General features: G+C 33.7%; 1 protein-coding gene across 1 annotated transcript in view; it reads right to left on the reverse strand.

Moving 5' to 3' along the window:
• LOC124538931 (gamma-aminobutyric acid type B receptor subunit 1) overlaps positions 1-17,526 on the reverse strand; it is an 88,498-nt gene that overhangs the window by 58,734 nt on the left and 12,238 nt on the right. Inside the window, exons 3-4 of the mRNA XM_047116207.1 lie at positions 14,635-14,805; positions 273-489 (exon numbers count right to left, since the gene is read on the reverse strand). Of these exons, the coding sequence (XP_046972163.1) occupies positions 273-489; positions 14,635-14,805 (388 nt within the window). The remainder of the gene's footprint in view (positions 1-272; positions 490-14,634; positions 14,806-17,526) is intronic.

Below are 17,526 nucleotides of genomic sequence, written 5' to 3' on the forward strand. Positions count from 1 at the left end.
GAAATAAATATTATCTATCTCCATTTTCGGTTAATTGTAAATCTTTAGATGATACTACAAGCGGCTTGCTTAATTTTTCATTTGAATAATATAATCAAATTTAATAATTTTATTTTTCTGAAGTCGTTTAAAAGTATTCAGGATCAATCCATCCAGAGGCACTACAGAAGACCTATTAAGGTCGACATTCTTTCCATTCTAAAAGACTTTCAGACGCAAACGATACTCAAATTAATTCTTTTAAATTTAAATTAATGTGTAATCTTACTTACCAATAAAGAACCAGACGTAGGATTTCCCATACAGCTTGTGCTTATAGACTTCACAGAGAACGCGCCTGGCTGCGACCACGTAGAAAAGACCCACGATCACCCTTGCGTCTTGTCTTCGGAGATTGCGGACAGCGTCACTGGGATCCGATAAGAAAGATTGTCGTGTGACTATCTCTATTCCAGACTTCTTGCAATGAGCTTCTAGGTCTTCAACAGTCTGAAAAATATTTTTTATTTAATATATTTAAAGTATTAGTTCAATTTGAAACTAGAGCTGTAAAAAAAGAACGGGGTATATTTACAGTTAGAAGGCTGGTAAGTGTTCACCACCGCCCATAGATATTATTGCAGGATATTTTAATTACTCCTTACATCTCCAAGTTATTATGTCTCTAGTACCTGAAGTAATACTGGCTCACTCACCCTTAAAACCCGAATATAATATTTGATGAGTGGGTGTACCAACCCAGACAAGCTTGCACAAAACCCTTCCATAAAGTAGGGCTACACGTTAATTGATATTGGGGACATCAAATAATACTAAAACTCTTTTCGACAATATTTGCAAGGACAACAAACCAAAATAATAATAATAAACGTTAAAGAGATTTAATAAAACATTAAATAATTCAGATATAATATATGCAATGTTAGTGTTGATTAATGTACAATATTTATCTAAAGTTGTACAAAATTTGGTTTTTAGAAATACATTTAAAAATAACACATACTTTAGTGGGGTTTTGATGTTTAAGCTTACGCGTTTTATATAAAAATTAAAACAACGATTATATATAACCATTCGCTCCGTTTAAAAGTCGGTATTTTTAGGTTATTTAAATGTCATGGGCTGTGAGAGGAAAATATGTGCACATGGAATTCTGTGTATTGTAGGCTGTCTCCTTTACAATTTCATTGTTAATGCAGTACAAACGAATCGTAATAATACGAATTTAATGTAAAATTAAATTTATTAAATTTTTTTGATTCGCAAAATTTTAAGGTTCTGTTAAATTTATTATATTTGTTATAATATTGGCGTAATTATTAAAAGTATCGTAACAGTTAAGAAAATTTTTATTAAAAAAAATCACAAAATTAAAAAAATGTTTTTATCCACAACATTCTCACTAAGAAATATTCTCTATTGAAAGACAAAATTAAATTAGAAAACTACAAAAACATTGAATTTGATCATTAAGTAATTTGTAAGATAAAACCCTGTACATGAGCCCTCTAATAAATTACATCATAAACATACATTTTTCACCAGCTTTAATTCTATTTTGCAGGGGTTGGTTTGCAGATTATTTCAATGCGGGTTGGTGGAAAAATGGGACAGTGTTTCATCAGACTTTTATCAGACTTTTGTAGGTTTCCTCACGATGTTTACCTTCACCGCCATGGGTATGAAGTTTAGGATAAACACAAAGTAAACATGTGAAGACTCCGTCACGCGTGCACGAGTTCGTAACAGCAAACTTCGGTCAGGACACACGTGTTCCAGCACGTTCCTAGCGGTTCCGAATGGTTTATTTTACATTTACAATATTGTAAATCACAATCCGTACCACCTGGCCACGGGAAATTCGTGGACGCGAATATTCGTCTTGCGAATGAAACAAACGTATAGCAATGTTACGCATTACGCTTCGCCGTTCGAACCGCGCGAAATTTCGCGTAAGCTAATTTCTCGTGGCCAGGCGGTTAATGTAAATTAATTCACCTACATAAATCACTAAACGTATCGCTAATGAAAATTTATAAAATTTTGGACACTTTCATTATTTCAAACAATGTTTGAGTCGCCCGCACAACCCACTTACGTGGGAAAGCAGAGGCGCTCTAATTACATTCGAGCTAGCGTGAAAGCCTCTATTCAACTCGGACAAGTATACACTATACATAACCTTATAAAAACTTTCATTGCATGCATCTCACGATAAATGGATTTTTACTCACATCAGCGCTGAAAGTTAAAACCTTTAGTACAAAGCCATGTGGAATATATGAAAAGGTATATCCCACGCTTTAAACACGTTGAATCTCAGTAATATATGAAGTTGAAAGGTGCTAGCAAAGTCGCGTAATACGTTTTCGAGAAGTTCAAGTTTCAATTACTCGCTTGTTTGTTAGTTTCCGAATTTCTAGTGTTCTCCAGTGAAATGAAAATTTTCATGATTACATTTTCGTTTTACACACTACACCTAGGTATTTATAGTATTTTTATGGTATAAGTCGGTAGACTAGTATATGGGTCACCTGATGGTATGTGGTCACCATCACCCATAGACAATGACGCTGTAAGAAATATTAACTAATCCTTACATCGTCAATGCGCTACCAACCTTGGGAACTAAGTTGTTATGTCCTGTAGTGTCAGTCACCCTTCAAGCCGGAACACAACAATACTGAGCACTATTGTTTGGCGGTAGAATAACTGATGATTGGGTGGTACCCAGACGGGCTTGCACTAAGCCCTACCACCAAGTTAAATTATAGTATACATATAATGTTTATTTTGTACAATCAATCGGCTTTTATACTTATAACTAGCGACCCGCCCCGGCCTCGCACGGGTGCAATACTGATGCTAATAATACTACAGAATTTGTTTATTTATGTCATGACATTACAAACTTCTAAAATTATCATTGTTTCTTTACTATTTTTTTCCATATATTATATACCTTCCTCTCGAATAACTCTATATATTAAAAACCGCATCAAAATCCGTTGCATATTTTAAAGATTTGAGCATACATAGGGATATATTTAGGTACAGAAAAGCGACTTTGTTTTGTACTATGTAGTGATAATAATACTTTTTAGGTTTGTTTAATTTAATTTTGCACTTAGATATTAGATTTATTTCTCCTTTGTTTGAATAAATAGTTATATCGAATATATATGTATGTATATATAACAGCTTTCTGCTGTGACCGCAATTTATTGCGTATTGATCTTTGAGTTGCGGTTGTCCCTTGGGACTCCTTGGAAGCTTCTTCATTTCCTGGATAAAAGTATTCTTTATCGTATACGGAATATAAAGTTTCACTATATTGAGGTACTGTACCCGAAAAAAATCGCATTCTTTTCTGTACTATAACATACATTAACCATACGTGTTTTTTTTTTTATTTCAGCTCATGTCATGTTCGTTAGCTATTTGCGTGGTGTCACGAAATATACTATATATTTAAGAGGTGATAGGGGTGACTATTTGCAATAATTTTAATCCCCATATGCATAGTGCAAAAGTGAAGAGTTACCTATAACCCTGTCTAATTAATAATATTTTATAGAAACACTGACTGTTCATATATAATCTTTATCTTTGTATCTTAATAATTTCGTTCATTTCTTTGTTATACCCGATCGCTAAAATATTTTTTTAAGGTGACAACGTATATTCGCTAAATTCATATAGTCGAGATATTTCGATATTAAATTCATAAAATTCATTGACAATTCAATGTCCAATGGGCGGCCATATTTGACGTTTACGGATGCATTCAGTGTGTTCGAAATAATAATTTCATGCAGGGATGTGTTAAACAATTAACAAACTAGCTGTGCCCGCAACCTTGTACGTGTTTGAATTAAAAAAATATATATTGTAGCCTAAGTTACTCCTTATTATATCAGTTATATGCCAGTGAAAGTCCCGTCAAAATCGGCTCAGTCGTTCCAGAGATTAGCCGGAAGAAACAGACAAGACAGACGGAAAAAATTGCAAAAAATGTTATTTTGGTATACGTACCGTGTATTCATACATATGCATTGAGTAGAAATAGCTATTTTAATATTACAAACAGACACACAAACTTTACTATATGTATAGATAATAAACTGTATTTATTTAGTTTTATTTATTATACCTGAGCTGGGTTTTCATCTAGTGATATATTAAATAAAAACTTTTGTATAAAAAAATATTGAATTTGGTCGTTCTGGTAACTTATTAGAATAATTTTGATTGAAAGTTATATAAAAATTGAAAGGGAATTATGATTTAAAAGCCTCGTACCTTTTGATAATAAGTCCTTCAGTCAACTTGCGGAAATTGAATTCAGTACCATTAAAATTGTGTCCTTACAGTCCTGACGTAGAAGAGAAACGAGAAAGCTAATTGAAAGTATATAATATTTTTATAAGCTTTAAGACCTTTCGTAATTTACCATTGGCGTATCTATAACCAATATTATTTAATGACATATTTTAAAATAAAATATACCACGTTAATTCAAGTAAAAGATAAAAACATGAAAAAAAATTATGCCAGTTTTTTTTTGTCATAAGTCATATATTCCAGGGACACATAGAGGTATTATCTTTATTCGCAGAATGCTATTGCTGTATATCTAAAAATACACATATGCCCTCAATGATGGTAGAATCCACCATCGTTGGCATTTTGGAAAGTGCATATTGCTGTATTTTTTTTAATATCAAACTAATGTTTACTATGCTTTGCACAAAAATTAATGTCGTGAAATTCAATTCGTGGTAAATATTTGTACACGCGATACAGATGTTTGTCGCGATCTGGTTATTTGCTTGTATTAAAAATGTTTTCCGCCTGGACAGGATATCCTGTTGGATGACGTACAACATGAAGCGTTTCGTTATTGTGCAAATAAGATCTTCCGAATTTATCTTAAGCATTTTTAAATTAAATCATATCAAATCAATTTATATTTTTTCAATATTTATACACTTATTTATTGATTATTTTTTCCAGTCGAAAATACTTTTGACTTTCATGACTGTCAAGCGTTCTTTGTGAGAGATTTAAGTAATTTTCTGCGATTGTTATCTAAAACATGAATTAAAGACTGCGTTCTATTTACTATGATACTTTATATATTGTCACATGTCACAGTTATTGAAATAAAAAAAAAATGTCAAAAGCAAAAAGTCTTTAGGTATTGCGTCATAGTAATTTACAATATTAAGTTCGTACTCGGATTTAGTTTATGAGGTCGTGTCTATGGTTTATAAGGGGATGAATATGTAAATCGTTTCCCAAAGGTCAGTCGTAAAACTTTGTCAATCGGCAGACATAGCTCTTAGCGTGTCGAACTCCACTCTATATTGATAAGGACATGTATTTGGGCACGGATAGATTGGATTTAGTCACGCGATGCTATCTTCAGGATTGCGAAAACAATACAAGTGGTTACTAGATATGAGAGGTCTGTTTTTTATTTCTTCTTGTCTATAAGTGGTTCGTTTACGATTAGAGAATACGATATATATTCATGTTAATAGAACGTAACAAATAAAAACACAACAACAACAACAGCCTGTAAATTCCCACTGCTGGGCTAAAGGCCTCCTCTCCCTTTGAGGAGTAGGTTTGGAACATATTCCACCACGCTGTTGGTGGAATACACATGTGGCAGCATTTCTATGAAATTTGTCACATGCAGGTTTTCTCACTGCTGAGCACGAGATGAATTATAAAGAAAAATTAAGCACATGAATCAGCGGTGCTTGCCTGGGTTTGAACCCGAATCATCGGTTAAGATGCACGCGTTCTAACCACTGGGCCATCTCGACTCTCAAATAAAAACATTTCAAGTGACAAAATAAATGATTACCTATAATATAAGCTCGTATTGTTTCCAAATATTCTTAATTGTCTTTCATGTTACAAAATAAAGGTTTTGGAATTTCAGTACAACTTCATTTTTTTTCGAATTTATAAAAGTCGTCTTTGTTCAAGTTTACATATAATGAATTTAGAGTGTAAACTAGCAGTTATTACGATTAAATTTGAAAATATAATAATGTAACAATTTTGGTTCCAAAAACAAACAATCTCTCCGATAGCTTATAAAATCGAATCTTCATCCTTGAATTTAAAAATATAATTTAAAAAAAAATGTCTCAGATGGTTCATGAAATCAATCCTTATATGGTTCTGATACCGGACAGACGCCTCTTTTCTATTTTTCGTACATCTCTATCAAACTTTTAGCATACTCGTACTTCAATGTCAAATTTGATGAATGGAGTAAAAGTTTTGATTATATTAGTTTCTTGGTTAAACCAAAATATATTGCTTACGTACTCTTGTGCCCCTAGTTTTATCATACCATATACATATGTACATATTGTTATTATTATTTTTAATACCAATTTAAGTAAACGCTAAACATTATAATATATCACCTGACAGTAAATAGTCACCCCCATCTTCAAAGACTTTGGCCCAATAATAAGTATTTTAGCAAATGAGAAATTATTTACATGATTAAGCTTTCTATAATCTCGATGAGCAGCAACATCAGAGTCAGAGCTTTTTTTATTCAAATTTTTAATAAAAATTCTAGAATTCTATTTAGTTTGCAGAATGCTCTAATGTCAGGATCTAATGAAAGTTAATAAGTCACTTCACTTAGATAATTATTCTCTAATTAAATCCATATAAATATACATGACCAATAAAGGTTGAAAAATAACACTTAAATTAACGAAACCGCGCGTCGTAGCTAGTTTTTCAATTAAAAAGATATTTTAATCAACGCTAAGATAAGTTATCTACCCAACTGGCAATAATATGTATCTCCTTCTTCTTCTGCCTGGCAATTATTAATCCCAGCTGTTGCCAGGGTCTGCTTTCTGACTAAGTCTACTCCACTTTGCACGGTCTTCAGTGTCATTCTGTGTGAGTCCATTGGGTCGCAGTCTTGGTTCAAGACATAAGTGGTAATATGTTTCTATGTGTACATTATAATAAAGGTTGGCGGACGAGCAGTCTGACGGATGGGCATTCTGATGGTAAGTGGTCATCATCGCCCATAGATAATTGTGCTGTGAGAAAAATTGATTTTTCCAAAGTCGCAAGTGCGCCACCAACGTTGGGAACTAAGATGTTATGTCTCTTATCCCTGTAGTTACACTGGCTCACTCACCCTTCAAACCGGAACACAATAATAATGAGTACTTTTGTTAGTTATAAATCTGGATCAATTGGTGGTACCGACCAAGACGTGCTTGCACAAAGTCCTACCGTCAAGGAAATACAATGAGTTCTTATCTGGCCTCTGTTTTGAAGGGGCATTATTGTTTTGTAATATTCGCTCCCTAAATGCTAGCCGTCAATACGCAGCAAATTGAATTAGTGCGAAATAGCGTGTAATGGAGATACAATATTACAGTATTGTGAGATAATTTTCAATGTACAAGCATCGGGTAACTTGATAATGATAACGACTACGATGGTATTAATATTATTAAAGGATATATTATACGCTAAAAGGCAGACAGATCACCAGCTTACTTCACTTACACTCGTTGGTATATATAAACAGATAAAGAATATTAAATAACGAAGTCGATGGATACATATTTAGCATCCTCTTTTCCATTTAAACATACTTTACATTGATCGCTTTTCCAGTGTTTCATTTAATAATAATAATAATCTTAACAGCCTCAATTTCCCACTGCTAAGGAATGGCCTTATCTTCTTTTGAGGATTTCGTTGAAATTAGACACATGCAGATTTCCTCATGGTGTTTTCACTCCAAGCATGAGATGAATTGTAATCACAAGTTGAACACATGAATATTCAGTGGTACTTGTCTAGGTGAGAACACACAGTCATCGGGTAAGATGTACATTTCTATCTCGGCTCTTTTAATTAATGAAAAATAAAACTAATTGCGTAAGAATGTCGTCTGCGGAAATGGTATTTAAGAATGTGTGAGTGTTCTATTCATTGAGGAGTTGGATTTAATATCGTCAGAAGGCACAATTAATGAAATAAAAAATCTATTTTTAGTCCAAAAGTAATTACGTCATAAGTATAAATACAAAAAAATAATTGCATAATACATAAATATTTCAAACTGCTGGAAATGTAACAACTATTTGGATGATGGTCTAGTGGCTGTCAACGTATGAATTTTAACTGCAGTTAGTCAGTTCTAATCTGTGTAAGCCCGACTGACTTTTCATGTGTTTAACCTGTCTTTATAATTTATTTCGCATGCATATCTGAAACTTTACGTATACCAACTCCCACAGGAGAATGGTGGAATATTCTCAAAGCTTTTGCTTAAGAGGAAATGACGCATTTACCCATGAGAGGTATGATAAAAGGCTGTAACATGACATTCACTTAGGCTCTTTGGCGTTAGTAAACTAATATTTTAAATAAACCTTATATACATTAAGTATTGTTATAATAATGAACAATAATAAATGGATTTTTTCATCCTCTCTTAGTATTTCAAGAATCGGTATAACACGTAAAATTACTTCTATTCAGAATAAAACGTTAAGACTTTAATCTCAGCGAACTAAAGGGAAGGACTTATGTATTGAAATTCCCGCAGAAATATATTTTGAACACTTAGCGTTTTCAATTTCGTTGCTAGATTTATCTAGGGAGACCTTTACCACTCCATTCCTCTTAATATAAAATAGGAGTTTATTAAAAAGTAGCTCTGTTTATTTTATCCATATATTATTCGTCAAGGGACATTTCAAGCTAAAATATACATCACGACAGACGGCTAGAACTTTCTTGAGACAAAGTTTTATCAAATAATTATATTGTATTTATTTGGACTTTAACATATTTTATTGACAGATCAAATAAATTAGAAATAAGTATTATATTTATTGGTACAAAGGATAATGTTTAATGTAACTCGAGGCGGTCCACCACTCAGTAGCTGTTCGTCCACCAAATATAAATACTTAGTATTGTTATAATCGTTTGAATGCTAAGCAAGCGAGTGTAGTTACAAGAACAAGGGACTAACATCCTAGTTCAAATGGTCCGTGGCATCAGTAAAGTAGCGATTCATCAACATTTCCTACAGCGCTAATGTCTATGGGTAGTGATGACCATATACCGTAATGGACAATTTGCCTATTCGCCAACTTATATAACATAAAAATGTTGTATTTAAATCTTTGATCATTTTAAATTTGGCTACATTTTTATAGCCAAATATACTAGATATTATATAAACTAGTAATTGTAAGTAATGAATTGCTCTTTTATTCTAAAGAATCATTAATGAAAAGAGGACACAGAAGTTATGGCCGAGAATTCGAGATAAATCCAAGAAAAATAACATTTCAGGTAAGAGAAAATTACACAAAGACTAGAAGTAAGACGAATAGTCGCAGCGCTACAATTTAAGGGACAACGCGCGGCTACTCTGTCAACGTGCACAGACAGCGCACTTTCCTAGGTAAACTTACCTCAATTTATGCGTTCTTAGCGTTATAATATATCGTATTCCCGATTGCAGAAGCAGAGAAATTCAAGCAATTGTTTTGAAACCTAAGCGTTACTATATTAAAATTTTGGGGATATTGTTTAAAACCATTTCTAAAATATATAACAACCCGACTTATAACTTTTACGAGTGGCGGCAAGATTGCTTCAATTTTCGTCAAGTCAATCGGTATTGTGATTTAACAGGGAATTATTGGTAGCATTCTTGCCACAATTCCGAGCTGTAAGTATATTTAAATATATTTCGTGTTCACTTATTAAGTTCTCAATGTAAACACTTTTTGATAGAATTAAATGTGTTATTTCTAGTTATTATATTATTAAATTTATAACCTAATACAGACGACAGATGTAAAACTTTGAGGACTTTTCAGTAACAATCATTTTATACACAAAGATTCAAAGATGTTAGTAGAGAGTTTAAGGATATCCTGAATCCTGTTTATATTACTTCCTACCGAGTACAGTCTAATCCACCTAAAAACCTAATCAGATACCCATTCAAATATATCGTTATATATCGGTCAAGGCATTTAAGGTAACCAGTGAAAGAACAACTACATACGAAGAACTACATACATATACATATCTAAAAATGATGTGATAAATACTATTTTGGTGTTAAGGCTGCAAGCCCGTCTGGATAGGTACCACCCACTCATCAGTTATTCTACCGCCAAGTAACAGTACTCAGTATCGTTGTGTTCCGGTCTGAAGGGTGAGTGAACCAGTGTAACTACAGGCACAATGGACATAACACCTTAGTTCCCAAGGTTGGTGGCACATTGACGATGTAAGGAATAGTTGATATTTCTTCCAGCGTCATTGTCTATGGGCGATGGTGACCACTTACCATCAGGTGGCACATATGCTCGTCCGCCAACCTATACCATAAAAAAAACTATTTATTATTATTACTATTTTCTGCTTGTAAATAGTTTTAAATAGCACAAAATCCTAAACATAATTGTGTTTTAAGATCTTAACGTCCTTCTAAACGAATTTGTTTAAATCTATTCAAACTATTCTGTCATTATCATTAATTTCTGTGTTAATAGGCTTAAAAATATTCGGTACTAACATAAACGGAAGACAAATGAGAGTGTCGCATCTCAAAACCTCTTAGAGGGAACTGTGTTTCCACTAATTACATTGTAGCTAGCGTTAAGGACTTAGGCCTCATTCATTGCGGCCTACTAATGCGAATATACTTTTCCTAACATATTTTAATACCTATTTTTGCAAAGATAGTAAAGGAACTGATATGTCTCATTGCTTTTTATCAAATACATCGTTGAAATGTCCTTTTTGATTCTAGAGACGCTTATCACAACGGTTACAGGAGGAAGGGATCTTACATAAACCGGTTCTCACTCATAGGTCTGGATTCCTTTCTACAGATTTTCATTACTTGAAAAAGGGTATGGTTAGTTAATAAGTGTTTGAATAATACAAAAACTCTCCTCACAATCAATACTTTATCTCTCGTGAAGTGGTTCACGATCCTTCCAATTCAACGATTAAAGTAAGAATAACCATTTCTAGGCTTAGTATTTAATGTTTACACGCCCCTCCTCCGACTGTAGCAACATCCGGTTTCGATCCATTTTAAAAACAATTCAGTTTAGTCAAAACCGGATGCTGACAATCAACGCAAATTGTAACAACTATTTAAATCGAATTATTTATGCTGATAAAACTGTAATACCTTAAAACAATATAATATGATCATATTAAAATAAATATGCTAACATAAGGATGCAAGACATCGCAATTATTTAAAAAAAAGAAAAAAAATTAACTTAAAAATAGACATTTATATATTTTTTTTTTAACAAAATGTAATGCATAGGTATATCAATATACTTGATAGAAGTTAAGCTTTTAACGTAGCATTAGAAAATAAGTAAAAAAATAAAAAAAACTATTTAAATAGATTTTTTTTTTTTTTTAAAAAATCTATTTAAATAGATTTTGACGACCTCCATGGTCGAGTGGTGTGTACACCGGTTTTCATGGGTACGCCACTCTGAGGTCCCGGGTTCGATTCCCGGCCAAGTCGATGTAGATTACCATTAGTTTTCTATGTTGTCTTGGGTCTGGGTGTTTGTGGTACCGTCGTTACTTCTGATTTCCATAACACAAGTGCTTCAGCTACTTACATTGGGATCAGAGTAATGTATGTGATGTTGTCTCATAAAAAAAAAAAAAAAAAAAAGATACATTATATATTGTTACGAATAACGTTTTTAAGTATACAAAAATAATGTTAACATATCAATATAATCATTAATTGCAATTTTATTATCTATGATCATTTTTAAGCAAAAAAAGAAAACATTTTACAAAGGATAAAACATTAATGGAAGCGTTTCTGACGTGACAAATAAATATCACTTTTCATTGCGTTTGTACAATCGCAGTAAAAAGCACGTCTATCCGTCTCTTTCAAGATATCCGCGTCCCTAATGAAATGCTAGTCGGCTGGCACGATATTAACGAGTAAAAGTTGATGTAACAAACATACTTTTCAATTAAAATTATCGCAGTAATCCTTAGTGAGCCATTTAGTGTTCGCAATTTAAAATATTAAAAACAAATGCTAGTGACTGATATTCCATTGTTATTTAAATTTGATGTTACCTGTTCCATGTCTTTTTTTATTTATTATAGAAACTTTACCATAATTTGTTATAGGTGCCTACTGCCTATAGATTGGCAATATAAGTGACAAAAATCTTTCTTTCTAAAATGTACATGCGCCGGCAATCAAAGGATCTACAATAATATCCCTCGTGCCTGTGATTGCAATAGCTTATCCTTCGAACTAAAACGTATAAGAAACTAACGAAGAGATACCTACTAGGTGTGTCTGCACAAAAAAATCTACAGAACTACACCAAACATACAGAATAGCACGGTAGTATTATAAAAAATAAATGATAATTATGAGTTTACAGTTAATTTTAAATTGACCTATCAAAATATTTAGGCGGTACGTAAACCATTGCGCCATTGACACTTCTGATTAATAAATTACAGCTTAGTGTAAATTAATAGCAATATGACCATGATTATTGAAGTATGAACGTATCGAATAAGCTTTACTGCCGTGTACTGGCTCAACTACTTTTACCTATACGAATTACGAGTTAAACGTTTAATGTACCTCATCTTTGTTCTATACATGCGACTGCCAGCTAGTATAAATATAAACAGACATTCACACTCTATAATTTAAGTCGATAAATGTAGGTTAGTATATTTATAGGTAAAGTTCGTAGCGTGTCAAATCCCACTTGATATCGATACAAATAAGTATCTAACGGCAAATCGAGTACACGGAGTCATGCAAGATCGTTGCGACCTATATACGCTGCCGTACTACGATATTATTGGGTTTTTATTACTTTCAGCGCCTTATCGATGTGGGCGTAGTTAAAATATAATGAGAGTATAAGTTACGAAGAAAACGTTTAGCCTTTTATTGGCTGTTACTGGTTAGACGCACACAATATTAACATTTTCAAATTCGTCGTATAATATCACAGCATGTACTTGTAAATTTTCCACTGCTGGGCTAAAGTAACCTTTCCCTTTGAAGAAAAGTTTATGAGCGTATTCCATATTCACATGTGGATTGAATGCACATGCAGGCTTCCTCACGATGGTTTCCTTCATCGAGGACCCGACACAAGCTGAATTATAAACACAAATTAAGCTGAATTTAGTACTTGCTGGGTCTGACCCCACCATCGTAGGTTGCGATGTACGTGTTCTAACCGCTGAGCTATCTAGGCTCATTCAATATTGTCAAGCTTACATTTCAATTTGTTTTATTCTATTTAAATAAAAAAAGTATTATGTAAGAATATACTTCTTAAAAAAAGAAATAAGCACTACTTTTGATAGCACTTTGATAGATATATTATACGTTATAAATTATAATATTCTTACAAGAACTACCCTCTTCTCAAACAGGACCGAGCGGAATCACATAAATACGGCAGAACGCTTAGTAACGGTTTAATGTTCGGTTGACTGTCGGTCGAATAGGTTCGAGTCTGTTTGTATCGGTCGTGGTATTTACTGTTCTTACATACGTACATACTAATTAACCGTCTATGTATTGAAATATTCTTGTAACCGATTAAATTTATGTAGTGATGGTAATTTTGTTCAATTATAAATAAATAAAGATCTGTAAAGTAATGGTTAGTCATTCGTGTTATATTTTTTTATTTAATTAATCAAAGGGTTTGTTAGAATATATAAATGACAAATAAAAATACAGTGTAATGTATCTTTGAAGGTCATATGATTAATTATAATATTGTACATATGTTCGCGTGTACTCGTCTATTTATATAAAAACCGTTTTCATTGAAGTCTCGTCGCGTAATTTAATACGTTTATTCAAGTACGATCCCCTGTGCGTTCCATTGTACGGAGTTTTCATGTTTACTTTATGTTAATTGTAGGTTAATAAATGTTTGTGATATTCGATACCACAAACGTTTCAAAATTGGCTTCGTATGGTACAATAGTGTATTGAATAATTTATAGCACGGTTTTTATAGAGATAAGCCATACGTTATAGGTTATTTTAAAGGTTTTTGTATGTATTCTATAAATATAGCACATGAGGATATGATCGGATCTTTTTATATTGCGATTTCCAGTAGATGTACAAATATTGTATAAACAAGAAAGAAGAACAGTAAATTGATCGTTTTTTTTATATTCAGTAATGAGTAAAATAAAATAAATAAAAAACCTTTTTAAATGCTTTATAAGAAAAAAGGTACAAGTGTATTTGGGAGTATTTAAAATTTTAATTGTATTCTTTTTCTTTTTGGAATAGCCCGTTATTTGAGTTTAAGTATCTTTCTAGTTTATTTAAAATAGTAGTTATGAAACAATATCTTTTTTTTTTTTAGAATGTGTTCTACCAATTTTGAAATTGCGCGTATTAGTGTGTGTGTGTGTGTGTGTGTGTGTGTGTGTGTGTGTGTGTGTTTGTGTGTGTGTGTGTGTGTGTGTGTGTGTGTGTGTTTAAAAATGTGTATTTGAAAACGTCAACTTAATACTTACTGATATGAAAACCTCTTCAGCTTGCTGCAATATAGCGATGCGTGACCAGCCGAACTTCTGCATGAGTTTAATCCGTGTTGGGTTATGAACGGTTGCAGAAGGATGTGTTCGGAAGAGCGTAGGAAAACGCGCACGGTCCGATAGAGCTGGCGATGACGCGCCGTAGCAGAGCTGCGAAAATAATTTATAGCATTATTTAAAATGAACACAGATTAATTATTCGATATTATAAAAAGGAAAAATGTTATGAGTGGAAATAAAAAATTGTACGTTATTAATTTTGTTCAAACTTTTTTCGTATAAGTTGTTTTATTCTTTAATAATATTCCGAAAATCTTCCAGTTTTACCTTCGACCAATATTCGAAGACATTAAAAAAAAACAGTTTTTTTTCAGCCTATAAATGAAACATACATCTAACCAAAGGCATAAACACAGTCTTCTTAAGGACAAAATTTTGATTTTATTTCAAAACACTGCTGTTGTTTGTCAAACAATGCGAGTTGGTTACACGTGGCATAATTTCGGTCAAGCTGCGAGCATTCAAACGATGACTTCCTCTTATTAAAGCTGATAAGAACTCATTGATTCTACCCAGATTATAATCTAAGTCTTGGGTAAAGGTCTTAATTTTTTTAACTGCAGAGGAATCACAAGGAATAGCTACCTTTAATTCATCTAACTAAAATTTAAACAAGAAGAAAAGAAAACAGTAATCACACAAAAATACATAAAAGGAAAGTTATATACACATTAATTTCATAGATTTAGGGTGTATAAAGGCGGTATTATTCGATAACCTGTTAATTAGTATATTAAATACTAGAGACCCACCACGACTTCGTAAAGGTGCAATACTGATACCTACTGAATATACTACAAAATTTGTTTATTTAAGACACCACATAACAAATTTCTAGAATTATTAGTGTTTGTTTGATATATTGACCATGTATTATCTACAAAAATCTTCATTTCGAATCACTCTATCTATTAAAAAAATCGTGTCAAAATCCTTTGCTTAAATATTTAAGCATACATAGGGATATAGGGGCCAGAGAAAGCGAATTTGTTTTATACAATGTAGTGATAACTTTCATTGAAGTATAAAAAAAATGAATAATTAAATAGTCTTATTACTAAAGTTATTAATTTCGGGATATTTACTATGTTTTTTTATTTTTGTTCGGTGGACCTCGATATTTCGACATGATCTACGAATGTATCGTTCACGTGACAGTCTCGTGACGTGAACAATACATGGTAATAAACATGGTAAATATCCCGAAATTAATAACTTTAATAATAAAAATAACCATGTTAATTTAAAATCTTAAATAGTCTTATTTTCATGGATGAAATAAGGTATATATTTATATAGAGTGAATTTTAATTCAATGAAAATGCAGCACGATCGCTTTGTCTGCTGGATTGTGGGACGTATATAGACATTACTCATCCTGTCTAAACCACTATCTCTTGACTTGTAAAGTGGAGTTAATCTCCCCCAGAATCCCAAGGTACTTCATAAGTAGTTAAATCAGCAGCTTAGGACGTTTTTCCTGTTTTAAATCCGTAAAATATTTTTTTTTTTTTTTTTTTTTTTTATGGTATAGGTGGCAAACGAGCAGGAGGCTCACCTGATGGAAAGTGACTACCACCGCCCATGGACATCTGCAACACCAGGGGGCTTGCAGGTGCGTTGCCGGCCTTTGAGAAAGGAGTAGGCTCTTTTCTTGAAGGTTCCCATGTCGTATCGGTTCGGAAAAACCGCCGGCGACAGCTGGTTCCACAGAGTGGTTGTGCGAGGCAGAAAATGTCTAAGAAATCGCGCTGTTGTGGATTTTCGGACATCAAGATGGTGCGGGTGAAACTTAGAATTTTGACGAGATGTCCGAAGGTGAAATTCAGCAGCCGGGATTAATCCGAACAATTCCTCGGAACATTCCCCGTGAAAAATTCGGTAGAAGATGCAGAGTGATCCAACATCTCTACGCAAAGCCAAAGGATCAAGGAGATCGGAAAGGGCTTGATCGTCGATAATTCGAGCCGCTCTACGTTGGATGCGGTCAAATGGAAGGAGCTGGTACTGGGGAGCACCCGCCCAGAGGTGAGAGCAGTACTCCATGTGAGGCCGAATTTGCGCCTTGTAAAGTTTTAGGCGATGGGCCGACGTGAAGTACTGTCTCGCCTTGCTGAGCACACCGAGCTTCTTTGAAGCCAATTTGGCTTTGCCTTCCAATTGACCGCGGAACTGAACGAGGCTCGAAATATCAACGCCAAGTATTCCGATACTACCTGTAGCGGCTATCGGGATGTTCTCAAATCGTGGAGATACGACAAATGGTGTTTTTTTAGCGGTTAACGCGCAAACTTGCGTCTTTTTGGGGTTGAAATGGACTAAATTTAGCCGGCCCCAGTTCGAGACTTCGTTTAACGAAGACTCGATTTCAGACACAAGTTTGTTCCGGTTTTCTTCGACGTTTTCCCGAGAAATATTAGCGCGGCCGGTGTATAAGGTGTCAACGGTACTGTCGTCTGCATAGCAATGAATGTTCCCGATTTGCAACAAATCATTGATATGCAGAAGAAACAGAGTGGGTGATAGGACGCAGCCTTGTGGAACACCAGCATTGACGAATTTTAAGTCAGAGCATGCACCGTCGACAACGACCTTGATGCTCCGATCTGCCAAAAAGCTGGTAATCCAATTGCATAATTTCCCGGGAAGCCCATAAGAAGGAAGCTTCGAAAGAAGCGCTTTGTGCCATACGCGATCGAAGGCCTTCGCTATGTCCAAGCTGGCTGCTAATGCCTCCCCCTTGCTCTCAACTGCTTCAGCCCACCTGTGAGTAAGGTAAACTAGAAGATCACCGGCTGAGCGACCCCGACG

Source organism: Vanessa cardui, chromosome 2 (genome assembly GCF_905220365.1).
Source record: "Vanessa cardui chromosome 2, ilVanCard2.1, whole genome shotgun sequence".
NCBI lineage: Eukaryota > Metazoa > Arthropoda > Insecta > Lepidoptera > Nymphalidae > Vanessa > Vanessa cardui.